This window comes from Copadichromis virginalis, linkage group LG22 (genome assembly GCF_057382275.1).
Source record: "Copadichromis virginalis isolate Kocher_CV1m ecotype Utaka linkage group LG22, C_Virginalis_male_GT1.1, whole genome shotgun sequence".
In the NCBI taxonomy this organism is placed as follows: Eukaryota; Metazoa; Chordata; class Actinopteri; order Cichliformes; family Cichlidae; genus Copadichromis; species Copadichromis virginalis.
Window position 1 is genome coordinate 3038218 of NC_140638.1, and position 27588 is coordinate 3065805.

The following is a 27588-nucleotide window of genomic DNA, read 5'->3' on the forward strand; positions in this document are numbered from 1 at the left end:
TAAAATCATTTTGCAAAGAACATTTGGCCAAAGACTCATCGCCAGGTACTGAAAACAGCTGATTTTAGCTCTTGTTGCAAATGTTGGCACAGCCAGTTTATTAGGTTTTGTATAACTTTTTATATTAATAAATTAACATTTGAAAACTGCATTTGCTTGGGTTACTTTTGTATAATATTAAAACTTGTTTGATGATCTGAAGCAAAAGCACTGTAGGGGTACTTGAACAATCACAAACATCAAAGCTTTTTGTGTGGTTTGAATAAACTCATTAACATTTATGTTTTTCTAAACACGACAACTGATGTGTTCCTTATGAAAAAAATATGTTTATTGTGCACTAACAGAGGACTGTAAACACAAATAATATAACAGTATAAGTGGTTTGTCCTGAGGCGCACAAACAGATTCATAAAAGAATATTAATGACACATCGGTGAGTCTGATGATGTCATTTATTATCAGCTTGAGCTGAAGAAGACTTTGACAGTGTTGTTGTAGATTGTGTTGCCCAGCTCCAGTGGATCCTCCTCCCTCGCTGCTGCCATCACCTCCAGGACTTGTCTGCAAGAGACAAATAGTGAAATCTTAAAATTAAAGGTCTATTGTGTTTAACAATATTCATGCTTCAGTGCGACGTCTGATTGTATCCATTGATTTATAAAGCGTTTCCCTTTAGTGACTCACATGATATGACAGGGCTCATTCCGGTCCTTCAGGCAGTGTCCTGCCTCCCACTTCTTCTTTGTGGGAAATGTAGTTTTAACACATTTGGACCCGGCATGAGTGTTCTTCACACCACACCACGGGGCGTCTGGAAATGAGCAGGAAGGTGGAAATCCATAAATAACATGAATGTAGCATTTAAAGAACTGTAACATCAGCAAAATATTTCTATAAAGTGAGCACAAACCTATTTAATCTAATATATTCCCTCTTATTGGTGATACAGCTTCAACAAGAATATAAAACCAATGACTCCAGAGCTTTAAGAAAACTTTATATTAAAGGTTCACTGTGTGATCAAACTCAGGCCACATTCTGCCAAAAGCTTTAAAATAAACAGACGGTGTGACTCACCTGTTTCTATCATGAGCCTCTCTGTGGGGATCGACTTCATAGCTTCAATATTGGCCTCTGTTTTCAAGGAACTGAAAGATATGGAAGTGAGACTCAGTGTGATTCAGGTCACGTTCAAGGAAACCGAACAACATTTCTCAGATTATCCCACCATCCATTTATTCCAATATAGAGGTCCAGGTCAATGAGAGCAGCAGCATCTTCTGCAGTTCCATCAAACGAGTGGACCTGAAATTCAAATGAGCAATGACGCAGAAGAATTTTGATCAGATTCATTCATAAAGTGACTCAGTGGCTTTTTAAATATGCAAACTAGTTTTATTGAATGAAATCAGGTTTGTTTGTGAATTTATCCCAACAAAAGTATTAACTTCACAGAATTTTACATTTTAGGTCCTTAATCTGTTCAGTTTACATCGAGTATTGTAACCTGTCACAGAAATAATTCACTTTTACACAGGTTGTTTTTGCATCTCCAGGATTTGGAAAGCATATCCTCCTCTGTCTATGATATTTAGATATCATATCATCCTTACCACTCCTCCAACACATCGGTCTCGATTTCTCTTCATGATGTCTGTGGAAACAAAAACAGTTGAATGTTTCGCATAAAAATCAAATTCCTGAACCAGATCAGGTGTCTGCTTCACAAACCTACCAATGAACTCCTGATGGGAGTTTCTGCAGTGGAGGAACATGGGCAGCTTGGTCTCCTCCGCCAGGTCAAACTGCTTCTCAAAGTATCTGCAACACACCAGGAGCAAATTGAGGCACAGGAAACAAAAGTCCACGAGGGCCATTTAAGCTAAAGGCCATTTTCTTATAGACTTCTAAAGAAAGCAGGTTAAAGGTACTTTCACTTTTCAGACTCGGAAACAATCTGCAAGTCTGTGGAGTCATAAATGAACCATAATGTTTATTAGAAGGAAATTAGAAGGAAATCTTCAGGGGAAAAAAAGCTTTTAGACTTTTTGGCACATCTATCAGGTTTCACTGGTAACTTAAAGGATGCAGTCACTATTAAAATTCCCAATGTGGCCTTAAAAAATGGCCGCCGAGTGGCAAGTTTTGCTTCTAGAAGGCCGTTTTTCAAAACTTGTGAAAATCACACAAACTTACTTGAGCTGAGTTTCTTTTGAGCAAAATTCCAGCCTGTCAAAATCTGAAACGAGGAGAAAAGAAACATATTCATAGTTGAACGCTAAGAGTGGGTAACCCACAGAGTGAAAAATAAATAAGGTGTAAATGAAGACTTATTTCTGTCATGTACATTCATACACGTGCTCGTGTACACACACCCAGTCCACACTCTCCGATGGCCACCACCTTTCCTCTGTGTGCTGCTGCCAGCTCCCTCAGCCCAGTTAAATACTGGGATTCTCCATTCTGCTCAAACTCGCCGCACCGGGTGGGATGGCAGCCGACCGTGCAGTAGAACTCATCTGTGATGAAGGAGGGGGCTTGTTAAAGGTGAGACGCTCCAGCACGGAGGGAAACATTAGGTAGGTTTGGCTGTCATTATTACCTCTGGTCTCAGCTAGTTTAAGAGCTTCCCTGCTGTCGTCAAGGCTCCCCCCTGTGATCATAAACTGCAGTGAAGCAACAGATAAAACACGCAATCATTACAACTGAGAACAAATAACTTTCAAATTACACATTTCCAACATACACAAAAAAGAGTAACTATGAGTTTATATTATGTTTTATATCTGCATCGGCATCCTGACTACTTGCACCACAATTCTTTAGCATATATAATAAGGCTCAGCATGATAGAGTATACCAGCTTATATGTTGAGTGTACTTAAAATGTAGGTGAGGCTTTTTTTTGTTCTTCTCTTCTTTCCCTCATCGCCCAGTCCATATCAGGGAGTGAAATAAATGAGGGTTTTGTCCGGGATATTAACACTCATAAACATCTCCAACAGCTATTAGCCAAACTGTTGCTGTAAAAATCTCTATCATCCCAGAATTTCACGATGACCTTTTTAAAACAAATCAACACTGCAGCGATCCCTGAAGTCATGGCTATGATTAAAATACATGAGGCTTCATCAAAGTGATGGACACAGCATACCTTTTCAACTCCTACTTTGAGAGCTCGGTCAATGATCTCATTGAAGTCATCTGTCAGGAAAACGTGAGACTCAGAAAAACATCATGTGAACAGCCCCACAGTGAAAATAAGAGTGAAGCAGTAGCTCACCGTCATGTTTCTGCTTCCCTCTGTAGAGTCCTCTGAACATGGGATCTGTCAGATTCACCCCGATGTCTGAACAGCAAGAGGTCAGGATTTATCTACATGTACTGACTCACAGAGTGTTACTGATTGTATCTTTGGAATTAAAGCATCACAGTATTGGTACCAGCATCATGTGAGAGACGCTCTGAGGTCACGTTATACAATAACACTGAACACATTTAGCAGTAATGGATACTTTACTTACAGACAATAGAAACACACTAGAAATACAGTCATATAACAAAACGAGTAATTACAGATTACAGATTATCTGTCTTTAGCCTACAACATAAAAAACTATAATAAACACCTAAATTCTACAACAATCATGTACTGAGTTTAATAACAATTATTAGTTTTAAAGAATTTATTTCACTCCATTGGTAATCTTTATAGTGACTCACTGCGAGGTGCCGCATACTTTAAATACTTCTTTGACATACTTTGAAGCAGAGGTAGGTTTTCATTAAGCAATTACTAGATGATTCTTTCAGAAATATTACCAATTAACAATTTTCTGTCAGCTAAGTTACTAAATTGCTTGGACACATCTAAGTACACTGAGAACTGCTCTGCTTTTTAGACATTTTCATTTTGTGGTCGTTAATATTTAAATGAGAGATGAGCTGCTGGATGTACTGATTTGCATCATTTTATCTCAGTTGATTTTAACTTTGTGTAGTTAGGACTACAACCCTACACAGCTTACAGCTGTCCTTAATGAAGAGCAACCACAGGCTGTATGCAGAGGAGCTTCACAGACAGGTCAAGGGTTTGACTTGGTTAAATCTAATATATGGACCAGCACAGAGCTCATGCTGTGCTATAGCTTCTTCATTGCCAGCACAACAGCACCAACTGCTGATCAGCTGATCAGTCTACTGTGAGCTGCCATCGTGGCAGCTGAACTACTGTAAACCTGAAATAAAGTGCCCGGTATACTGTATTCCTGCACAGCTGTGAGCCTGTCACTCAGTCTGTTCCTGCTGTGTTGTCATTTTCAAGAAGCTAACTTATTAGCACTGATGCTAACAAAACATGCAGGCTGCTCCGTTTAATAACCGTCAGCGGCAGCCAGTGACACTCGCTCTCTTCTACCTTTTCTGGTAGGGTTTAACAGGCGATAAAGCAGAGGCGACTTACCAATGAATTTGTTTTGTGTCATGGTTGAAATTCTCCCAGAAAGAACTACACATGCAGCTCTCACCAATCCCATAATGCCGCAATACCGTAATAACTGTAACAGACCGGATCACTGTTACTGAAAAAGATTTTCGGCTACTCTTCTCATCTTATCCAAACATTTTAGACAATATCGAAAACATTTCGACGCGTGAAGATAATTTACACTTGTATAACTTACACTTAATGCGTGACCAAAAAGAAATGTAATATATTCGCGCTGCTTTTTTTTTATATTTACGGGTTTAGCTTCCAGATGCCACAAAATCCCAGAATCCTTCGCGCTGCTCGGCGAGAAGGTGACAGGGGACGGCTAACATGGCCTCTGCCTATCTCACTCACCAGCAGAAAGTGCTGCGGCTTTACAAGAAGTCCTTGAGACACCTCGAGTCGTGGTGCATATTTAGGTAAGAAGGGCTTCTTAGTTAGTGTAGGACTGTGGAAAAATATAGAATATCGGTGTTTTACATGCAGTAAGTTCACTGTCCTGCTAAGCTAACAGCGAAGCTAGCCGCTGCTAAGCCAGGTCACTCATTCCTCAAGTCTGACAGTTACACCTCCAAAGTGTTATCTTTGTTTCTCCACTTGTCATTCAGATGGGAATGTGCGTAAGAGATCGCGAAGTTGCAATAGTTTCATTTTAATCTTTTTGAGCAGGAGTCAGTATATGTTACTTGTATTTACATGGCGCCAGCTAGCGTCAAAAGCAGCTAATAATAAAGTTCTAGCTGAGCTCCCACTTGGCTCAGCTGCAGACAGGTTATTAAACACATTACTCTACTTAATCATCAGAGGCACTAGTCTAAACTTTATGTGGAAAATACTCCAAAGTTAGTTGTCATGATGTTTAATATTTAGGATAACTAGTATTCATTCAGTCACTCGGATGTAGCGTTATTTGTGTCAGTTCTGGTCTATGTGAATAAATGAAAGGCTTTCATTGGTGAAAGATCAATACATACAGTTAGGTCAGTAAGATTTTGGACATTTATCCATCCATCCGTCATCTTCTATTTATATGGAGTTAGGTTGTGGTGTCAGCAGGCTAAGTATTCCAGATATCCTTCCCCACACCCATACTTTCCAGTACCTCCTGAGGTGTTCCTAGATCACATGAGATCTCCAACGAGTTCTGAGTCCACCCCAGGGTTTCTTTCTGGTTTATCAGGAAGCATCCTAACATGATGCCCAAGCAACTTTGACCATCTCCTTTTACCACACGGGAGCAGCGTCTCTGCTCCAAAATCTGTTATGCTGAGCTCAGACATCGTATGGAGGAAACTAGTTTCAGCCTCATGCATTTGAGAGCATACCTTGTCTGTCAGATTTCATTACCATCGGTGAGGTCTGGGGCTCAGACTGGTAAATTCAAAAGTTGTCCTTTCTGCTCTCTTTACCATCCCAGCCTCATACAACACACACATTACTGCTGACGCCACACCAATCCATTGGTCAAACTCGTGCTCCACATTACAGATTTAATATTACACTAGTAATCAGCCAGTATTTAAATTATTATTAGAGTTTTGTGCTTGTTTAGAAATATAACCTGCCTGCAGGAGCTTCACATTATGAAAAGAGATGGACAGAAGAATCAGTATCAGGGTTTTAATGTGAATCACCATGTTACCCACGTCAGCATAGTCTTTCTAATGAGGATTGAAGGCTGCTCCTTTAAGTTGAGATGTTATTTATGTTGATTGCAAGAACAATAATATATATTTTCATTTTAGAAAAAGTAAAGAAAATTGTTAATTTTCCTTCTTTAGAGTTTGTTTTTAAAATGTTTTGCACTGATGATATTAAGTTTTAAGAAAAGTCTTATTGTCTGTTTTATAGATAAAATTCATATGTAATGTTTCTGTTAGTATAAAATATCCACATGTTTATATTTTAACACTTTTTTTCTCTTGATGTCATGTAGTTGCTTCAAACATGTTGGTGGTCTCTCTTGAGGTCTGACTGTTGTTTTGTCATTATAGAGACAAGTACCGTTTCTATGCCTGCTTACTGCGGGCTCGCTTTGATGAAAACAAGACTGAGAAGGACATGGTGAAGGCCACCATGATGCTAAAGGCAGGAGAGGAGGAATTCTGGACCAACCAACATCCTCAGCCCTACATCTTCCCCGACTCTCCTGGGGGGACCTCATATGAGAGATACGAGTGCTACAAGGTAAAACAGAGCAACCATGAAATTATTTCGTTCTGTATCTAACTTTCTTTTTTCTGGACCTAACTTCTGGTCTGTTTGAACTAACTGGGAACAAGTACAGGAAAACATTTGATGTTAGAAACTTGAAGTGAAAACGCTGGCTGTCCTAATGTTGGATAGAGACGTGTCTGTGAGCTCTGCTTTGTCTCTGTAGGTCCCAGAGTGGGTGCTGGACCACTGGCACCCCTCGGAGAAGGCCATGTATCCTGATTATTTCTCCAAGAGAGAGCAGTGGAAGAAACTGAGGAATCAGAGCTGGGAGAAAGAGGTGGGCAGCAAACATTTACATGCCAGCATTACTTTTGACCTCCTTGTTTAACCTGGTCTCCTTTGCCAATGACAAGAAAGGTGCTACTTCTTGTTTACTGTTCCATATAGCTCAGCTTTTAGACTCTTCTTGGTTTTCTACTCTTGGATTCGTATGACGTCATTGAGAGCAAATAATCCTAGACTTGGTCACAGCTTAACGAGAGCTGAGTTGATTGGTTAACTAGGTTAATTGGTGATTTTAAATTGGCTGTAGGTGTGAATATGAGTCTGTCTCTGGGTGTTAGCCCTGTGATAGGCTTGTCTCTCACCCTATGACATCTGGGATAAGTTCCAGCCCCTCTGCAAACCTGATTGGATAAATGGTTAAGAAACTTGATGGCTGGAGATAAAAGGCTTGTTTTAGACAGGAGGATCTAAGGCCTGTATAAGATAAATAGGAATTATTTTGAACTGTAAGTCATGCAAAGCTATACAAGCAGAGCCCAATGCTGAGAACATGGAGCTGGAACTGAATGTAAGGGTCCCTGTTGATGACAAACTCCAGTAGGTGGCACCAGAGTGCTTTTGTTGGACTGGAAACTTCAGGCCACCATTTCCTTCCTTTTACTTCCAGGTTGCCCAGCTAGAGGCTGAGACCCCTGCTGTTGGACCGAAGTCCGAAGCTCTCCCTCCTGCCCGCAAAGAGGGCGACCTCCCCCCTCTGTGGTGGCAGTTCGTCACCCGTCCCAGGGAGCGCCCCACATAAAGGATCTTTTTCACGTGGGCCTGCTCGTTCCTGCAACCTGAAGAAAATCTCACAACAACAGCATGAAGACAGGCTGACCCGTCATTACCATCTGTCTGTACAGAGTCGTTTCTAAAGGAGTTCACCGGTGCAGGTTGCATTAATTAAGAAAAACAGCCTTTGTGAATTCAGAGTGACTCAGAAGTCCTGTAGATGTACCAGTTAATTCCTGTTCTAATAAATGTGTATTAAAACTGACTGTGTGTTTTACTGCAGCTGAAACGTTTGTTTGTCAGACGTTTATTAGGTGTACCTGAAGGTCTGATCGACCAGATCATTTTACATGTTTCAGGAGTAAACAAAGTGACAGTCAGAGCAGTGCCTTAAAATAAATGTTGCTTAACATTTAATTTAACGAAATAGAAAAGGCTCACAGTTCGCTTTTACATGTTGAGACAAGCAGAGTTTTTGTAGATCATTAAAGCGTTGAAAGGCATTCTAGTTGTTATCGGGAGAGTATGACCTTAAATGTCATTAATGTTTAAAAAACCAAACTGAATCCTAAGCTGTTCTCAAACTCTGAGAGTGACCGCACTGACCACAAATCTGTGGTGTTACCGTTGATGGCCACACACACGTGTCCTTGGATCTTGTTAAACTGGCCTTGAGAAAAAATTCCCGAAGCTGTAGGAACCCTGTGAACACGCTCATTAACATGTGGACCTGTGGGTTACTGATGTTAGCTGTGAAATCAAGTGTTACCAGTTGGTTTCTGTACCAGCTGCTGCTCGTGTTTCAGGAAATCTTCATCCTTTAAATTCCCCCAAACCAACAACGTGGAACTTTCACTACTTTCTGAGTTGACTGCGTCTCAGGTTCAAGTCCAGTGGTGTGTCAGTTTGAATTTAAAGTGATTTCAGGGCACTTGGTGTGGTTAAGAAAATCTTTAAGCAAGCATTTTATGATTGATAGAAATCCCTGCAAACAGCTCAAAAATAATCAGTTTTATTCATCATATATGTTTAAAAAAAAAAAAAAAGCAAAAAGTTATACAGAAGGAAATGATGCATTTTTGGGGGAATATTTCCAGTACGTAATTGATTCTGGTACAGTTACTTCTGGAAGCTCTTAGTTGCTCAGCTCAAGTGCTGCTCATTGGGCAATTATTTGTGAAGTTAGTTTGGAAGAAATATCTGAATTAGCTTACATTTCAGTGGCCAATGACTTTTAAAACAGCCTGTGCAGAATCACCAGTCACTTTCTAGAAAAATGTTTTCAAAAATCTGCTGCTGCAGAATCCTTGAGTGTCATTGAGAGTGTTTCTATGGTGACAGGCGTGGCCTGAAGTTATGTGGTCGTGCCATCATGGTGACCGCCTTCAGAGAGTAGAAGTCTGAATCCTTCCAGGAGAACCAAACAATGCCATCTGGCCCCAGCAAGTTCTGAGCTTTCAGAGAGTAGTGCCCCCCCTGATGGAGACACGTGGAAGCATCAGTCTAATTTTACCATCAAACCATTGTTTCTTTTATTTCATACAAATTTACTGTTATTCTCACAATTTCTGGCAGAAAAACAACTTTGTAAGACTAGAACTTACCTTGTAGTAGACACCGTTGAGGTTAGCATAGAAACACTGGTGGAACCACCAGCCAGCGTGGCTGATCTCAGCACAGATGTTGCCCGTGTCTGGTGTGCTGAAACCCTGCAGGTCATGATACCAGCCGAACGAATCCTCCGCTGTCCCGCTGAAACCGGACACATGCAGGCGGTACTGGTTGTCCTCATCCTCGATTCTGCAGCGAGAGGAAAATGATCAAATCAAAACTATTCAAGGTTGGCTGATGATTTACTCCTGTTGTACTGTGCCAAACAGCTACTACTGTTTATAATAAGGTAGATGAAAACCACAAGGTGGAAACGTTAGTGCCTTTTCAGTTTTTATTGCATGTGACAGTTTTCGTTAAATGCAGCTCTGAATATAGTTCTGGGTCTGCAAAGAGAAGCCAGTGCGGACGTACACCTTCATTCTTTAACCAGCAGGGGGCAGTCTCTTCTGGCAGCACAAAGGTGTCTGGGTGTGTAGAAATCTATAACAGAACAGATCTACCATGCACTTTCAGTTTGAGGTTTTATGTATTGTTTAATCTTCTTTCAGCTGCTCTTTAGGGGTAACCACAGCGGACTACCTGCCTCCATCTCACCCTGTCCCCAGTATCCTCCAACACTACACTCGTGCATCTCCTCTGTGCGCTTCCCCTTTCCTCCTGCCTGGCAGCTCCATATTCAACATCCAGTATATTCTCTATTCCTCCTCTGCACAGGCTCAAACCATCTCAGTCTCACCACTCCAACCTTTTTCTCCAACCCTTCAGCATGACCTGTCCTTCTGATGAACTTATTTCTAATCCCGTCCATCCAAGTCACTCCCAGTGAAAATCTTAAGATCTTCATATCTCCTACGTCCAGCTCGGCCTCCTGCCTATTTGTTAGTGCCGCTGACTCCAAACCATAAATCATAAACCGCTCTTATTGAATACAGTAGGATCTTTTTTTTGTAAGTGATGCTCCTCGTTAGTGCCGAAAAGGAGTATAAGGCAGGTTTGCTTTAGGGCGAGCCTGCAGTGACATCAGCAAGTCCCTATTATTTGAGCATGGAGCATCCCTCAGTTCTTCAGTTTTCATCACTTCCTGTTTAAAAACAACAAGACAGTGAAAATCAGACAGACTTCACCACAGGTCTTCATTAACCATCGTTAAGAGCATCTCTCTTACTGAGTAAGTAACTGTCCAGTTCCTGTGCATTTACCACCTTTCATTCTTCTATTGTGTCTGTTTACCTGAAAGTGTGGTACAGAGCATGTTTGTGGGCGTGGCTCCAGTCCTGCAGGTCAATGCGGAGGCTGTAGTGGCCCTGGTTAGACAGCCGGTGCAGGTGCTGGTTCCCCAGCCAGTGTTCACCTCGCGGCTCGCCAAAGCCATCACGGTACTCAGACCATCCACGGTTGAAGCTCACTGACCCATCACGGCGCCGCTGCAACACTGTCCAGCCTCCACCTAGTGCACACACACATAGAATTGTGTAAAGTGTGTGTAGTATCTGAGTGTTTCCATTACTGGCACTAGTATTGCAAGAACTAACACACCAGCTGTCTCACCCTCGGTCTCCATGTCGCAGTAGACCGGCCGGGCGGTGCCTGGTGACAGGACAATGGTGTAAACACCAGAACGACGGACACCGTTGTGATACAGAGACGCACAGTCTGATGGACAGAAAGACAGGGGCTGTACATCTGAAGGGAGACGGACAAAGTTAAAATGTACTGTGAAACATCAAATATCCCATAATTCATCACTGTGTTTGCTGCTGGTGCACCTGGCGGCAGTGTGTCTCGCATGCCGAGTGGTGGCGCAGTCCTGATCACGTTGACCTTGCAGCCCGTGTTGTGACTCATGTGGCGCGCGGTTGCCGACAGGTTTCGGAGCTGCACCTGCAGCTCGTACAGCAGCGCCGCGTGCACGTGGAGCAGCGTGTCGGCCTCGGCGTGACGGCGCTCCAGAGAACGCAACCGCTGGTGAAAGGTTGAGTTTAAGTTAACACTTTCTTCACCCTGAGCAGTGCAATGAGAGAAGATTCACCTTATTGTGTGGTCATAGTGAGGTTAGTCAAATAAATCCCTGAAAAAAGCAAATAGAAAGTAAAAAGAAGCTGAGATGGAGGAAGCTAGTTACCTTTTAGTCAACTTCAGCTTGCTTCATTTGTGTGTTATAAAAAGCCAACGTACCATCATTTTATTGTGAATGTTTTTATAATGGGAACAACAGTAACTAAATATAGCCCTCTGCTTAATAAAAGTGGGGTCAGCTGATCTCTAAGATGAACAGTAACACAATTTAAAGAGTAATTCCACCTGTCAGCTGACCTCTGTTTTACCAGGTGTTCCACAGGGCTCGGTGCTCAGACCACTGCTGTTTAATATCTACATGTTTCCTTAGACAAAAAGTTAACCACTTCAGCTGCTACTGAGCTCTAGACTGAGGAGGAAGGTTTGGCAGAAACGTAATGTCCAAATGCCTCTGTGACCGAACTTAATGTTGAAACTTGGTTTTATAGGTACATAATATTATTTGTTCTAATTAATTATTTATTAGTTTTAGAAGCCTGCAAGGATCCATTGTGGGTTGGGCAGACTGAGAATAATGTAGGATCCCGGCCTGCAGCTAATCCTGTTAGCGTTCAGGGTTAATGAGGACTTAGTGAGTGTCAAGACAGAGAGATATAGCGAGATAAAGGAGAGCGTTGTATTTCCCTGCATGAGTAATGTTCTCCACCCATTTAGATAAAAATCTTTTTTATTTCACTTTATTTAATTTATTTTATTTTTGAAACTCCAAAGATTAAAACATGTGTTTCCTGTTTCACTTTGTTCACTTTAATCGTGCATATGTTGTTCTTCTCTGTGTTTGGAGGATTTATTTTTCTCTTTTCTTCAGCACTAATTATAAGTAATCACACTACTAGAGACTAACTGTACTTTTTTCACTCAAACTGATTTCTTGAATCAGGATTTATTTCTTTGCTTTGGAGATATGACATCACACTCTTTTTTTAAGCCCACGTGTCTCAAAATACAAATCTGTTCTTTACAAAGTTCAACACGACATCTCATGAACGTGGAGTAGACAGCAGGAAGTCTACCTGCATCTCCAGGGCCTTGACTCGATGCCGGTGGTTCCTCAGCTCCTCCTGGAGCCCTGACATCGTCTCTTTCAGCTCTTCCAGCTGCTCCTTTCTGTTTTCGTTCTCATGGAGCCAATAGGAGACGTCGTCTGTACACCGGAACATGTCTGGGCAGCGTTTTTGAGAATTTCCTACAGGAGGAAGTGTTGCAGTCAGTCGGCATTGTCCGTTAGACATCAGCTGACTGCTGAACTCACCGCACTCTGACGCTGATGAATTGCTGATAGTCTGGTTGAAGGTTTGGTTGGTGCTATCTTCAGCGCCAGTGTTGTCATTGCGTATCACCAGTGGGGCGTCAGGGGTCAGGTCGGTAAGCGTTTCCGTAAAGGAGGTAAAAGGATGCCAGTCAGCGTCCTCATAGTGGTCCTTTCTCATATCTGGCTCGTCCCAGTTTGTCTCCATGCTCGTGTCCCGTATGTCCCTGTTTGTTTGGATATTCCTGCCCAGTGCATCGGCGTCGGTTTCTGTGAGGGTGTTGGGGTGGGCATCATCATCATGGGTAACATCTGAGACCAGAAAGTCACTGTCGACAGGCCGGACGCACCAAACAATCAGTAAGAAATAAAATATTAACACTTCAACCCGCTTCATTCTGAACAAATGACTCCCCCTTCCTGGCTGTTCACTTGTATCCGAAACAAATTCAGTTTACTGGTAAAATCAGTTTCAGTTACTGAGTCAGGATCAGACTCTGACATCATCGCAGAAAGATGCGGTCCAGATTTCACCCAAACGTAGGCATTAGGTCCAAAACTGTGGGAGATCTGAAAGAAAAAGTAAAATAAGGTGTATTGTGACCTTTAAACTCAGAGCCACACCAGCCAGGTCTCTGTGAATGTGCGAACCCGATCCAAAACAATGAATGTGGTTTAGAGTGGAGCCACTGTTTTGAACTGAATCAGTGCATAATCAAAAGCCATCCAGGAACAAATGAACTTCTTCACATCAGTCTTACAGCTCGTCTGTTAAGATTTCTGTTTTGTTGTGCCAAAATAACATTTCACAGGCATCTTAGATTAGATGAAACTTTATTTATTCCTCGGGTGGGTTCCTCCAGGAAATTCAGTTTCCAATAGCACAGCACCAACAGAAGTTGCAGAATGTGAGCAGCAATAATCATATATACACATATATATAAATACAGAGTATATAATAGGGATAAATAGAATAAACAGGAATAAGAATACAAGGGAATTACACATTTCAACTATTGTGTGTCTATTGCACTGTTGGATATTTTAAAATCTCATAAATATTGCACAGTGAAAAAGGCACTACAGCTCAGTTGTTCCCGCCCTCTTTCCCCCCCGTGTCCCCTCCCTCTCCCCTCCAGCGAGGAGTTAAATGGTTTGATGGTGTGTGGGACAACGGAGAGAAGGCTTGGTGGATATTCAGAATTTAAAAAGGCTTTTTCCATCTAGATGACGATGCTTGTTTAATTTTGAATGTTTTACCTTCAGCAGGCCTCTTCCTGCAGCCTTTACACCTAAAACATGGGTGGACTTTGGCCTAAAAACATTCTCATATATCATTTAATGTACCAGGTATATGTAAGCACACGTCTTGGGGCAAGTTGAGAGTGTTGCCTTTTCCACACAACAACTACAATCTGACCTTTTGTTGTTATTCCCCAACACAAACAGAGCAGACGTTAAATAGCCTCAATCTGCAAACTTTTTTAATATAACCTATATAATGACCTCCTATAGGAATAGTGCAGATAATGCACAAGTGGTCAAGTGGGCCTCATGTATGCAGTCTGTATGCTTCACCCAGGCTCCACCCTTTACCTAAACCAGGTACTTCTGTTAGCTGTTGTCAGCTAGATGAGAGAAATACTAAACTGAATTATGTAGCATAAGAAACAAGTTTAGCTTTATTTATAAAGTAGGAATTATAAAGATCAGAGACAAAAAACTTGTATTAGTACTGCAGTGCCGAAGATGGTCAAACTGTAAAGGAGGAGTAAAAGTTGATGAAAACTCATTAACATACTGCGCTGAACAATGAATCTTGTAGCTTTGACAATAAAACTGAATGAGTGCCGACTCTGAGTGTCTGTCCTCAACAGGTTTTTGCAGTGATTTTCTTAGATTTAAATCAGGTAAAACTAATCCTCCTAAGAAAACCTGATAAGTTTGAGATAATGTGTAATAAAAGTGTAACAGCAGTACACCAAACGATTAAACCTGCTGAGCTGACTACAGATCATTTTATATTTAAGATGAAAACTACTCTCCTACCTGCTGCCATGTCGCAGTGCTGAATTCAGCTGAATGGAAAAGTGTCAGGACAGCCAGGAAGCAGCATGTGTGTCTGTTTGTTCAGCACCGGGTATGACATCGTATCCTTATAATCCTCTAATGAGATTGGCAGCCAGTGGCCTGGAAAGTAATAGATTACATATAATGGGATTAGAGTAATGTGACAACAAGTTACAGTAATTGCATTACAGTGAACTAAAGAGGACTTTGTGTTTTAACTCTTTGCTTTAAGTGTATTAATTTTTTTGTGCTTTTACCGATCAGAACTTATTTTGTCCCCTATTCAGTATAAATCTTTGATTTTAGGTGAAGCTTTTTCGACCACGGATAACGCAAACGTGACAAATATTATTGAGAAAATTTATAATTTAAAGAACTGATGTGTTTAAATATCAAACAAATCTGAAACCTTGTGGGATTTTGACCAACTGGAATTTTTTTGTACTCTGGGCACCTCAAAGTGATTCGTGTTTCCTCCTGCGACAGGACAAGGGATCTTTCAGTTGTTAAGCAAACATCACCACACTATGGAGACACAAATGAGTTGCTGCTACAGGCTACAGACGGATGTAATTGTAACAGCAATCTGAAATACCTCTAAAACTCACTCAGCTGTCAGATTCAGCTGTGCTTCATTTTTAAATGTTAACATTATGATAAAACTACCTGATAATTTATAAGACTGTCTTTCTGCTAATGCTCTTACTGTGAATATTAATTCCAGATCTCTAAAACTGTCCAATTTCAGTATATTTATTGTCTTTGTTGAGTGTTGTCTCTCTCTCTCTCTCTCTCTCACACACACACACACACACACACACACACACAGAGGCAGAATATAACAACTGGAAGTTTCCGGCTTTTTTAATACTGTCACTATCTTCAATTTGAGTCCAACTGACTACTTTTTCCATCAGACCATTAGCTCTTCGTTTTATCCCCAAGAATACTTGAGAGTTTTTAATGGACTGAATGTTCAAGGCTGTTTCCGCCTTTAATGGGTTTCTGTTTACCGTTTACCTCCACAAGCTGCTCCGTTTGTTCCATTAGAGAAACTGAAAGAACTGGAAAAAAGCACCGGTGTCACGGTGCTCTCAAAACGGACTTTAGATTTATGTTTGACTTTCAGAGCTTTGATTTATGCTTAAATTGCTTTCAACACAAAAGTTATTTGAAATAATGTGACATGCTGCAAGTGATAAGATTAAAAACTCTGTTGTATTATGATAATACTGTGAGTAAGGGGTTATCACGGGAGAACAAAAGCTCCTTTGATGTTGATGCCTTACGGTGTGTTCACACCGAACGCGATGGACGCGAATAAAACGCCCCAAACGCCCCTAATTTGACGCGTGTACATTCGCGTCTCAACGCGTGTCCAAGAAAAATCCATCGCGCGTCAAAATATGATATTTTGACGCGCGTGAACCGGAAATGTGGGAGGAATGTGGGAGGGAGTTGTGCCAGACCTGGTTTTGCAAGATGGCAGCTATCGAGCTAGCGCTTGAAGAGAGAGTCTCCCTTCTCTATGTACTGTGGAGAGCAGAGCAGCAGCGTAAAAGACGTCCTCGCCGTACCTGGGTCCATCAGGTCCTCCAGGCGCGTGAGCAGTTTGGTGAGTTTCACCATTTGCTCCAGGAGCTGCGCCTGGATGACGGCAGATTCCAGCGATATCATCGTCTGTCACCCGGCCAGTTTGAGGACCTGCTTTCCCGTGTCGGTCCCAGAATCACCCGCCTAGACACCAATTACAGGCGCTCAATCCCACCTGCAGAGCGCCTGTCCGTCTGCCTGAGGTTAGTAAAAGTGGTCAATACGGTAGTCCTTTATTGATACCTGTGCTAATATATGCTAAACCAGCCATTTATACACTGCTAACATGGATGTGCTATGCTAACAGTGAATGCTGTCGGTGTTTACTGATGGCATAGCACATCCATGTTAGCAGTGTATCGTGTATACACTGCTAACATGGATGTGCTATAACAGTGAATGCTGTCGGCGTGTATAAACTATCGTTTATACACTGCTAACATGGATGTGCTATGCTAACAGTGAATGCTGTCGGCGTTTACTGATGGCATAGCACATCCATGTTAGCAGTGTATCGTGTATACACTGCTAACATGGATGTGCTATGCTAACAGTGAATGCTGTCGGCGTTTACTGATGGCATAGCACATCCATGTTAGCAGTGTATCGTTTATACACTGCTAACATGGATGTGCTATGCTAACAGTGAATGCTCTCGGTGTTTACCGATAGCAAACTGGTACTGTTTATAATATTTCTAGTGATACTCAGATGGTCTCATCAAGTCCCGATTTAATTTAATTCGATTTATGCTGTTATCAGTGGTTGAATGATAGCATGGCTGTGGTGTCATAGGTATGGTGAGCCAGATCATCCCCCAGGTAGCGACGGCCATCTGGGACTGTCTAGTGGACGATTTCACGGCTGTGCCTTCAACTGAAGACTGGCGGTCCATCGCAGAGGGATTCCAGGAGCGCTGGAACTTCCCCCTCTGTTGTGGAGCTCTGGATGGGAAGCACGTCCAGACGAAGGCACCCCCCAACTCAGGATCCATGTTCCACAACTACAAGGGAACTTTCTCCTTTTTAAAATTTTCTTAATAAATGGATCTCTACTCCAAAATAACCTAACCTCTCTTTATTCTCTTAAGTAACTTGTCTTCACTATGTTCCTATAACCAGTGTGATGCAAAAGTTTGAGCAACCTTATTAATAGTCATTATTTTCCTGTATGAATCGGTTACAGTAAAAAATGTCAATTACATATATCATATAGGAGACACACACATTGATATACACTACATATTTATGTTATTTCTCTTTTTATGTGTTGCCAATATATGCACCTGCTTTATTTAGTGTAAAGTTATTGCACACTTTCTGTAAATCCAGTGAACTGCATTTCACTTCTCAAATATCACTGTGTGTGTCTCCTATATGATGTATTTAACTGACAATTTAAATTGTGACAAATAACGATTTGTACAGGACAATGATGGCTATTAACAAGGTTGCCCAAACTTTTGCATCCCACTGTATCAGTATATTTTGTCATTAGTATAATATGAAATAAATTCTACTTGTGTCAAGTCGGGTGCCAATATTTGCTGTGTAGTAGAACAGAGACATTTGTCATTATAAATGTTTATTTGATAAAATATATAAATTCAGTAATAAAAAGATTCAACATAAATATATAAAATTTAACTATTTACAGAGAGACAGGAATAAAAAGGACCCAGCTTGGAGTGGAAGAGCCTCAGGGGAGAAGGAGGAGAAGAATAAGAACATTGTTTCTGCCCTGGAGAGCTGCTGCCTCATCAGAAAACTACTGATCATTAGGGTCCAATGTTTCCAAATTTAGCACAGCTGTGCTGTTGTCAAAAACTAATTTATGAATTTGGAATTTCACGAATTCTCGTGTCTGAGGCGGCATGCTCTCCAGAGCAGGAACAAGGCCGAGGAGGAAATACTCTGTTGCAGACGGGCGTGGCCTCTTTAGGGACTCCAGGATAGCCAGCTCCACCGCCGATGGACCATCCTGGGACCCTTCCCTCGACCGCCTTCGAGCTCTCCTCCTCTGTGGGCCTGTAAAAAACAGAACAAAACACCACAAAGAAATGAGAAGGCTGCTACTAGATTGTCATTTTCAAAATTGAAAAAAAAAACAGGATATGAACAGATTGGTTGTAGATATTTAGTAAAGGTGATCACAAGGGAATCCAAGCAAGTAAAAAGCTATCAGTGCTTGATGTTCATACCTGTGGGTGCAGCAGCAGGAGTGGAGGGACCAGGGACTGGGGAGTCAGGAGAAGCAACAGGGGAGGACTCTGCTGCATGATAACTTGACTCTATCAAGACAATATTAAATGTTAACAGGTTGAAGACAATAGTCATAGAGAATATTATATTATTATATACTTATTATTATATACAGTGGTCTCCCATTTATTGCAGCACATGAACAGTAGTCACAGTTCTCACAAGTTGATTCTCAAAGTGCAAACCTTTGTCGATTTTAAAACGTAAAAGTATTATGCCGCGCTTTTTCTCCGTCTGCGGCGCCACTTTTGTGCGCCTTTTTTGCTCCCGGTGCAGGTGTCTATTTCCGAATGAGGGTCATAGTTATGAGTGTTTTTGTGCTGTTTTTTTCTATTTGAAGTGATGGTTATCAAAACCAAACATGATAAGTTTGGCAAGCGCAGGAGACACGACACGGAGGAGATTTGTCATTTGGGCTGCAGAATGCAATGCGCATCGTTGAAAGCTGTACGGTGCAATAAAAAAAATCAGCGAAAAGGCGAGGCAGTGACGGATGAACAGCGGGACTACTTTATACTGTTTATTAATAAACAAAATATATTCCTGTATGACAACACGCATAAATTAACTGCCTACATTAATTAATTGTAAACATACCTTCTGACTGACACTCCCCTGCTGCCTCTTCGGGCTGTCCCTGGTCCTCGGGGGAGAAGTTCTCCACGGTCCGCACCATATTTCCGCTGGTCTCCCGCGGGGTGAGGAAGGGGTCCAGAAACCCCATGACCGCGAAGAACTTCCATCTCCTCCCCGATCCTGCTGCAGACCCACTCCTCTTCTCCTTCTCTGACCTCTTCTCCTTATTATATGTGTCCCTGAGGCTCTTCCACTTTCTCCTGCAGATGTCCTCTGAATAAACGCATTATCTGGTTAGCGGAAAGGTATTTGTACAACAGTGGGAAAATCGCGGGACAGTAGGCGCGCTTGCTAGCTTTTGCACGGCTTCATCGGGTCAGTCTGAAAATTAAAAAGAAGAAGGAATGAACTTACCAGGTTGCCCGATCTCCTCACTTATGTGTCTCCAAGCTAGGTCCTTTTTATTCCTGTCTCGGTAGAAATAGGAGCTGGCATCATATAGCTCGGGGTGGTTAGCCACGGCGCTGATCAGCTTTTCCTCCATACTGAATGAAGAATGAAGGGCTTTGGCTGGATCTGCCCCTTTGACCTAGGTCAGAGCCACGTCACCAGGCTCCTGATTGGTTGTCGCGGCGCGATTTGACGCTGGAGTTCAGATTTTTCCAACTCGAGCGGTAGACGCGAAACGCGCGTATGCACAAAGTGCAACACAAAAACTCACGCGCGTGGTTTTATTCGCGCGTCAAACGCGCCTGACGCGCTACACTGACGCGCGTTTCACGCGTTTTGGCGTTTTCGCGACGCAAATCTGCTTCCGAATTTTCGCGGGACCCGCAATCGCGCGTCATCGCGCCTTTCCATTGACTTTACATGTAAACCTGACGCTCTATTCGCGTCCATCGCGTTCGGTGTGAACACACCGTTAAGCAAACCATAAGCAAACACTTCAGAACAGGTGGTGTTGGTGTGTGGGTGGTGCTTCCTTTGCTTTCACTAACTGTTAATTGCTGCATAGAGATACAGAAACTACTTGGTTAGCACAGGAAGAGATGAGCAAAATATTGTATGATTTTTGATAAATGTGACGCTATTCCGTCTGTCATGACAGCAGCTGAAGTGCTGAGTTAGAGTGCAGTATGGTGAGTAAAAACACAAAAAATGTATACATTTAATTAGTACCAACAGTTGCTTTTGGATGTTTAGTGTTGAGGTTTTTTCTTTTCTTTTTCTTTTTTTTGTTGAGGTTTTTTCTACCCTTCATCCACCTGGACATCCTCCCAACACTAAACGACTGGCGTTCCCTCTGGGATGATTCATGCAACCACTAGAGGGTGGTGTGATTTACAGTTTTTCTGAATTGCTAAAACACTAAATCCCATTGTAAAAACGAATCTGTCAACTATGAAAACTCTTTCGTCAAATCAACCTCACAGTTGCCAAAATCTTAAACACTATTCATCTGGTGAGGACACCATTTGCAAATCTGAATCTCCCGTTTACCAAAACTCTAAACACATTCTCAAACACAAAACACATTCAGCGGTGTGGTGCACTTGTACCCAGAATGGTGCACACAGGCAACAGAAGTTAAACACAACTAACACTGTTTTCATCATTAACACACTACCACTCAAAATTGAAAACACATGTTGCAACCTCTTCTGCTTTTTGCTCGATTGAATACAGCTTCATCCACGGAGATGTATTCATGAGGCCTAACCATTGAGTCAAGCTCAAAGATTCTCTGTACACAACAAACTAACTTTAGTTCTGTAAATGAATAATATGATGTATACATGTGCTATGCATACAAATATACTTGTAACTAAATAGTATTTTGTTTAGAACTGAAAGACGGCCACATGAGGGTGGAAGAACACGCACGCGCTCACAACACCAGGAGACACTTATTGTGGATATGGTCCGTCAGAATAATGCAGTTCGACTGCATGAAATACAGCAGTGGATTACAGAAGACAACATACATGTTGAATCTAGCAAAAAGGAGAAGAAAAGGTTGCAATGTCATAGGTCAGCGTGCCATTATTGAACTGCCTGGTCAGCGTGGTGGAAACGTACCTATCTGTGGTGCCATCAGCAGCTATGGGGTTCTCCACAGTCTGTTACTGTTGGGCCGTACAACACCGAACTTATAGCAACATCCCTGGAGGGTCTACGGGATGCTTTGCTCGAGTAGAGAGATCGCGAGCAGGCAGAGCTTCCCATATCATTTGAGACAACGTGAGCTTTCACCGAGGTCCAAGAATATGCAACTGGTTTCACAATGAGCATTTTTATCAATCTGTTTCTTCCACCATACTCTCCCTTTTGAACCCTATCAAGGAGTTTTTCTCAGCATGGAGATGGAAAGTACAGTGGGGCAAAAAAGTATTTAGTCAGCCAGCAATTGTGCAAGTTCCCCCACTTAAAATGATGACAGAGGTCAGTAATTTGCACCAGAGGTACACTTCAACTGTGAGAGACAGAATGTGAAAAAAAAAATCCATGAATCCACATGGTAGGATTTGTAAAGAATTTATTCGTAAATTAGGGTGGAAAATAAGTATTTGGTCACCTCAAACATGGAAAATCTCTGGCTCTCACAGACCTGTAACGTCTTCTGTAAGAAGCTTTTCTGTCCCCCACTCGTTACCTGTATGAATGGCACCTGTTTGAACTCATCATCTGTATGAAAGACACCTGTCCACAGCCTCAAACAGTCAGACTCCAAACTCCACCATGGCCAAGACCAAAGAGCTTTCGAAGGACACCAGGAAAAGTATTGTAGACCTGCACCAGACTGGGAAGAGTGAATCTACAATAGGCAAGCAGCTTGGTGTGAAAAAATCAACTGTGGGAGCAATCATCAGAAAATGGAAGACATACAAGACCACTGATAATCTCCCTCGATCTGGGGCTCCACGCAAGATCTCATCCCGTGGGGTCAAAATGATCATGAGAACGGTGAGCAAAGATCCCAGAACCACACGGGGGGACCTGGTGAATGACCTGCAGAGAGCTGGGACCAAAGTAACAAAGGTCACCATCAGTAACACACTACAACGGCAGGGAATCAAATCCCGCAGTGCCAGACGTGTTCCGCTGCTGAAGCCAGTGCATGTCCAGGCCCGTCTGAAGTTTGCCAGAGAGCACATGGATGATACAGCAGAGGATTGGGAGAATGTCATGTGGTCAGATGAAACCAAAGTAGAACTTTTTGGTATAAACTCAACTCGTCGTGTTTGGAGGAAGAAGAATACTGAGTTGCATCCCAAGAACACCATACCTACTGTGAAGCATGGGGGTGGAAACATCATGCTATGGGGCTGTTTTTCTGCCAAGGGGACAGGACGACTGATCCGTGTTAAGGACAGAATGAATGGGGCCATGTATCGTGAGATTTTGAGCCAAAACCTCCTTCCATCAGTGAGAACTTTGAAGATGAAACGAGGCTGGGTCTTCCAACATGACAATGATCCAAAACACACCGCCTGGGCAACAAAGGAGTGGCTCCGTAAGAAGCATTTGAAAGTCCTGGAGTGGCCTAGCCAGTCTCCAGACCTCAACCCCATAGAAAATCTGTGGCGGGAGTTGAAAGTCCGTGTTGCTCGGCGACAGCCCCAAAACATCACTGCTCTCGAGAAGATCTGCATGGAGGAATGGGCCAAAATACCAGCTACTGTGTGTGCAAACCTGGTAAAGACCTATAGTAAACGTTTGACCTCTGTTATTGCCAACAAAGGTTATGTTACAAAGTATTGAGTTGTATTTTTGTTATTGACCAAATACTTATTTTCCACCCTGATTTACCAATAAATTCTTTACAAATCCTACCATGTGGATTCATGGATTTTTTTTTCACATTCTGTCTCTCACAGTTGAAGTGTACCTCTGGTGCAAATTACTGACCTCTGTCATCATTTTAGGTGGGGGAACTTGCACAATCGGTGGCTGACTAAATACTTTTTTGCCCCACTGTATACGACGAAACCCTCACACAAAGGAAAATCTACTTCAAGCAATGAATGGAGCATGGTGAGATGGGAATCTTGCCAGGGCTGGATTGGGCATGCTAAAGGATGCTTTCCTTGTTGCATCGCAAGGGAGACCATAACATATGATGTGGATGAAGTCGTGTGGCCTGACCCAGCACAGAGATGCTGAGGCAGATTAAATTATCTGAATATGCTGTAAAAATATATATTTTTATGTATATGTAACTTTTTTATTGCAGTTTTTTTTGTTAAAATGTGAGTGCAAGAATAAATGAATGAATAGATGATGATTATTTTCCAGCTATCCCACAGCGTTTTGTATTTATTTCTGTTTGCACATTGGCTGGTTTTGTGTGGCTTTTGACAGTAGTGGTTGATTTTGATAAAAGTTAAAGTAGTTTTGGGTCAAATGTTTGGTTTTGCAAGACAAGTTGAAGGTTTTGTGTGTGTAGCTTGAATTTTACAGTTTGTGTTTAGTGTTTTGGGACAAAGAGATGAGATTTTAGGAAATGTGTTTTAGCAATTCAGAAAAACTAATGAAACATGCAACATTTCCTGGAATTAGTGATACCATCACTCACAATGCTAGAGGCTGTTTACACAAACATTTATTAATGATTTCAGTTTCTGTCGTTTAGACTACAAACCTGCTTTTGAAGCCAGGAATCAGACTGCCACGGTCTGTGGTCAAATGGTGTTTGTGTGGAATGCAGGATGTGGACTAATGTTGAACTCACTTGATAAAACAAAAAACAAACAAACAAACAAATGAAAATTAAAAATCAAAATCAAACAGGGCAGGACAATAAATGCAAGTTCAAGGACCCTCCTGGGAAATAAGAGGCACAAAGCACAAGGGGACACTCAGCTAATATATACAGAAGGGTGATTGGAGCAGAAAGGAGACACCTCGGGGACAGAACTGAACTAAATCAGAATAACAAGCAACAGAAGAAAAGTAAAACATGAAAGCAAAGACAGATGACTATCAAAATAAAGCAGGAAGTGAGTAAACTGATATGACAGACTAACATACAGATCTGACACAATGTGACACAAGGAGAAGACTCAGATGGTAAACAGATGAAGCCTTAAACAGGATACTAACAGCAGAAACGTAACTAAATAAGTTTCAACAATAACAAAACTAAGAACCAAATAGAAGACCGGGATGTTAAACAGGCACAAAATGAAACATCTGGATCCAAAACCAGAACCCCTACGGTTCCCCCTGCAGGTAGCTTGCTCTCAGGACTTAAGACCACGTGAGTCCAACTCAAATCAAAGATAAAGACAAAGTGTTGTCTAACTGAATTCTTAGCTGCAAGTTAACTAGTCTAGTTTTCAGAAAATAGATGTTATCTTTCAAATGAACTCCCTCATATTTATTTAGAGTTGTAGTGAACTGTTTTATGTATCTAAATACTTAAAGTAAGGTGTGGGTGCAAGCCAAACCCTAACTTTAAATGAGTCTCTGGTGTGTTACACCCCGGCCTAGGCAACCGGAGTGCAACACGAAAAAAGTAAAAATAAGGCAAAAACACACGAGAAAAAACTAATACGGGCTTCCACAAAAATAATCCCAAAACGACATTTAAAGCAAGATACGACATTTATTTACATCACCAAACACAAGGCGCCAAACTATTTACAACACGGGGGAAGATCGCGACCATGACATACAGAAACACAGGGCTTAAATACATAGAAGGAGCAATTAGGGAATGGACCACAGGAGGGAAACACAGCTGGGGCAAATCAGACCTGACGAGACAAGGAAACGTAAACTGAACACTAAGATAACACAGACTTTCAAAGTAAAACAGGAAACACATAACAGTCACGCCAAAACAAAACACTGCCAACGCCGAACCGTAACAGGTGACTTGATGGATGTTAAAATGTAAAGGTGATAAATGTCAGAGCTCAGTATTCATAAAGAGACGTTCCTGGTGAGTTTTTGGGAGAAGCGGAGGAAGGTAAGGAGGTTAAAGCCATGGTTCCTTCACCTTTCCCATGGTATTACCAGCACCCGTCTCCATCAGGGTCATCATTACAATAGAATTAGTTAAATCACCTGAGACTTAATCAAAACTTTACCTTTGTAGTCATACATTGTGGACTCAGACAACAAAAAGATGTGAATGTTTGTGTAGAAGTCCAAACTCTTACTCACACATTTGACCCTCCTCTTCCTCTTTGTTTGAACATGTCAGTCCGGTGCTAATCGGCTAATATGCTGCAGATATTTACAACACAACAACATCAGCGTCAGCAGTGTGGGGATTTGCCACGGTGTATTTATCTTCACTGATTTTTCTGACTTTATAGTCTGAGAACATCAAGTCTGTTTGTCTGATGGGCACTGCACACAAATCTGTCGATAACAGTCTAAAAGGAGACGGCCACTCGGGAGCGAATCGTCTACCGAGGCCATTGCTCGTTGCTTTTTAAAATAAAGAAAGACATTTAATGGATTCTTCTTTTGCAGATGCTCCATTCCTGCAGCAAATTTCATTAAAATTTTCCTGGTAATTTTTGTGTAGTCTTACAAACTGATAATTAGAGAAGTGCCATTGAAAACGTACAAACAGGCACAGATGGAAACAGCTCATTATCAGTTTTCTGCTGGTCTGATGTCATAACATGAACACATTATAATACTACGATGAGTATGCTCACAGGTCCAATGTATTTGTACTAAATTTAACTATGTTACTTTCTACTTTGGATGCAAATATTAATATCAACATTATATAGTAAGTAATTAAAATAACCAGCTGGTGTGATGATAAAGAGATTTATACAACAATACCTAAACAATAACCGTCCAACAGCACATCTGCTTAACTGCATATGACTTATGACTAGCTTGCAAAACAAGTATCCCAGATAAAAATACATATGACCTTAATAATAAATAAATGTAACAAATAAATAATAATACAGCAGTAAGAGGAAACCCACAAACAAACATCAGTGTCAAAAATAATAACCACATTACTCCAAGAAACAAGTAAACAAAACAAAACAAAACAGGGAGGAAAAAAAAAAAAAAAAAAAAAAAAAAAGAAAGAGTCCCTCCATCTAACGTTAGCCAATCAGACCATTTCTCACTCTGTCACAGTCTGGCAGAGGCAGACTGCATGTATTGTGAAGAGTGGACCCAAAGTGCAGACATGAAGGAACTTGGACCAAAGCTTGAGTATTAACAATAAGCGAGCCGTTTAATACGGCTGATAAAGTACAAAAACAAAAGGCAGATGCACACAAGAAACAACTTAGCTAGAACTAAACTGGGAAAACAAAATGATAAACACAAAAGGCAAAGAACAAAACCTTGAACGGTGCAAAAAACCTAAACATGGAAAATCCTGGAGACGTGACGTGGAACAGCAGACGACCTGACAAAGAATGAACAGAAACACACAGACTAAATACACACAAGGGTGATTAGGGGAAGTGGAAACACATGGGGAAACAGCTGACACTATTCTGACATAACGAGACAAAGGAAGCAAAGCTGACTACACTGACATAGGACACAGACCGAGATCCAGGAGGAAGCTCAGAGGGGGCGGGGCTCCTAAATTATGTAATAATTTGCCCATGCACGTTAGAGAGGCGCCTTCACTGTCCACTTTTAAATCACGTCTTAAAACCCACTTTTATTCCTTGGCTTTTAACCTCAGTGAGACTTAGTTTCTCTTTTAATTGAAGTAGTTATTTAATTAGTGATTTCACTCTTCTTTTATTTGGTTTTTACTTATATCTCATGTAATTTTATTTTACAGTTCCAATGAACAGCACTTTGTGTCAGCTGTGGTTGTTTTAAAGTGCTTTATAAATAAAGTTGATGATGATGATGATGATGACAGACCTTCAAAATAAAACAGGAAACATGAGACGCAGACAAGACAATATAAACTTGACAACATAAGCAGCATGAAACAGGGAGAGGGAAACTTAAATACAGGGGTAGAAAACACAAAGAGAAACTAATAAACAAATGAACTTAGCTACCCTAAAGAACTAAAACATAACATCCAAATGAACGAAAACTCAAAACGCTGGGTCAAAAGACCAGGAACGTGACACACTCTTCAGACTCCTTCAGAAAGAACAAGTTCACTGCAAATCCTACAGGGGGGTGACGGTGTGATTGGTTGGAATAGCAGTGTGACTGAATCCTCTGCTCTGGGTCAATCCATCACAAGCTGCAGCTACACTTGCAAATGAACACACAATCACACTGGAGACACCTCGTGCACAGCTTCACAGAGGGAGAGAGATGTAGACTGTTTTTGCTGTGCAGTTCTGTGCGCCACTAAGTTAACCTCTATGCTGATCAATATTGCATCATGCAGGAACGGATATAAAGATTGTGGAAGGCGGATGAAGCGTGAATATGGCAACGTGTTTACTGTGGGGAAGTAACTTTGAAGCAGA

At 41.6% G+C, this 27588-nt stretch overlaps 4 protein-coding genes and 1 long non-coding RNA gene across 5 annotated transcripts; 2 read left to right on the top strand and 3 right to left on the bottom strand.

Moving 5' to 3' along the window:
- Positions 1-309: 309 nt before the first annotated feature.
- tatdn1 (TatD DNase domain containing 1) lies at positions 310-4765 on the bottom strand. The gene is made up of 13 exons (XM_085446147.1): positions 4686-4765; positions 4466-4559; positions 3287-3352; positions 3158-3207; positions 2606-2669; positions 2379-2522; positions 2200-2242; positions 1739-1824; positions 1617-1657; positions 1232-1308; positions 1081-1151; positions 688-814; positions 310-564 (listed from the first exon to the last, which is right to left on the bottom strand). Exons 2-13 carry the CDS (start codon positions 4536-4538, stop codon positions 462-464), a joined length of 945 nt encoding a protein of 314 aa, XP_085302273.1. The 5' UTR covers positions 4539-4559; positions 4686-4765; the 3' UTR covers positions 310-461.
- Positions 4766-4822: 57 nt separating this feature from the next.
- ndufb9 (NADH:ubiquinone oxidoreductase subunit B9) lies at positions 4823-7970 on the top strand. The gene is made up of 4 exons (XM_085446148.1): positions 4823-4911; positions 6487-6679; positions 6873-6986; positions 7602-7970. Exons 1-4 carry the CDS (start codon positions 4823-4825, stop codon positions 7731-7733), a joined length of 528 nt encoding a protein of 175 aa, XP_085302274.1. The 3' UTR covers positions 7734-7970.
- Positions 7971-8795: 825 nt separating this feature from the next.
- Positions 8796-13105, bottom strand: LOC146682398 (angiopoietin-4-like). Its single transcript, XM_085446460.1, has 6 exons — positions 12409-13105; positions 11086-11320; positions 10868-11002; positions 10550-10766; positions 9310-9505; positions 8796-9181 (listed from the first exon to the last, which is right to left on the bottom strand). Exons 1-6 carry the CDS (start codon positions 13039-13041, stop codon positions 9035-9037), a joined length of 1563 nt encoding a protein of 520 aa, XP_085302586.1. The 5' UTR covers positions 13042-13105; the 3' UTR covers positions 8796-9034.
- A 2899-nt stretch (positions 13106-16004) lies between these two features.
- On the top strand, positions 16005-17372 carry LOC146682399 (uncharacterized). Its single transcript, XR_014917624.1, has 2 exons — positions 16005-16510; positions 17103-17372. It is a non-coding gene; the product is annotated as an uncharacterized LOC146682399 (long non-coding RNA).
- Positions 17373-17501: 129 nt separating this feature from the next.
- On the bottom strand, positions 17502-20054 carry LOC146682400 (uncharacterized). The gene is made up of 4 exons (XM_085446542.1): positions 19559-20054; positions 19166-19417; positions 18508-18597; positions 17502-18334 (listed from the first exon to the last, which is right to left on the bottom strand). Exons 1-4 carry the CDS (start codon positions 19686-19688, stop codon positions 18075-18077), a joined length of 732 nt encoding a protein of 243 aa, XP_085302668.1. The 5' UTR covers positions 19689-20054; the 3' UTR covers positions 17502-18074.
- Positions 20055-27588: the final 7534 nt, after the last annotated feature.

Excerpts from the sequence above, each read along its gene's own strand:
- tatdn1 (XM_085446147.1), bottom strand. The coding sequence starts at position 4,538 with ATGGGATTGGTGAGAGCTGCATGTGTAGTTCTTTCTGGGAGAATTTCA. Across the intron at positions 3,353-4,465 it reads GACACAAAACAAATTCATTG|ACATCGGGGTGAATCTGACA; the intron begins GTAAGTCGCCTC and ends CTTGCTGTTCAG. Across the intron at positions 3,208-3,286 it reads AGGGAAGCAGAAACATGACG|ATGACTTCAATGAGATCATT; the intron begins GTGAGCTACTGC and ends TTTTCCTGACAG.
- ndufb9 (XM_085446148.1), top strand. The coding sequence starts at position 4,823 with ATGGCCTCTGCCTATCTCACTCACCAGCAGAAAGTGCTGCGGCTTTAC. Across the intron at positions 4,912-6,486 it reads GAGTCGTGGTGCATATTTAG|AGACAAGTACCGTTTCTATG; the intron begins GTAAGAAGGGCT and ends TTGTCATTATAG. Across the intron at positions 6,987-7,601 it reads ATCAGAGCTGGGAGAAAGAG|GTTGCCCAGCTAGAGGCTGA; the intron begins GTGGGCAGCAAA and ends TTTTACTTCCAG.
- LOC146682398 (XM_085446460.1), bottom strand. The coding sequence starts at position 13,041 with ATGAAGCGGGTTGAAGTGTTAATATTTTATTTCTTACTGATTGTTTGG. Across the intron at positions 11,321-12,408 it reads TCAAGGCCCTGGAGATGCAG|GGTGAAGAAAGTGTTAACTT; the intron begins GTAGACTTCCTG and ends TGCACTGCTCAG. Across the intron at positions 10,767-10,867 it reads CTGCGACATGGAGACCGAGG|GTGGAGGCTGGACAGTGTTG; the intron begins GTGAGACAGCTG and ends TGTGTGCACTAG.
- LOC146682400 (XM_085446542.1), bottom strand. The coding sequence starts at position 19,688 with ATGGAGGAAAAGCTGATCAGCGCCGTGGCTAACCACCCCGAGCTATAT. Across the intron at positions 18,598-19,165 it reads AGGGGAGTGTCAGTCAGAAG|AGTCAAGTTATCATGCAGCA; the intron begins GTATGTTTACAA and ends TTGTCTTGATAG. Across the intron at positions 18,335-18,507 it reads TCCTGCTGCTGCACCCACAG|GCCCACAGAGGAGGAGAGCT; the intron begins GTATGAACATCA and ends TGTTTTTTACAG.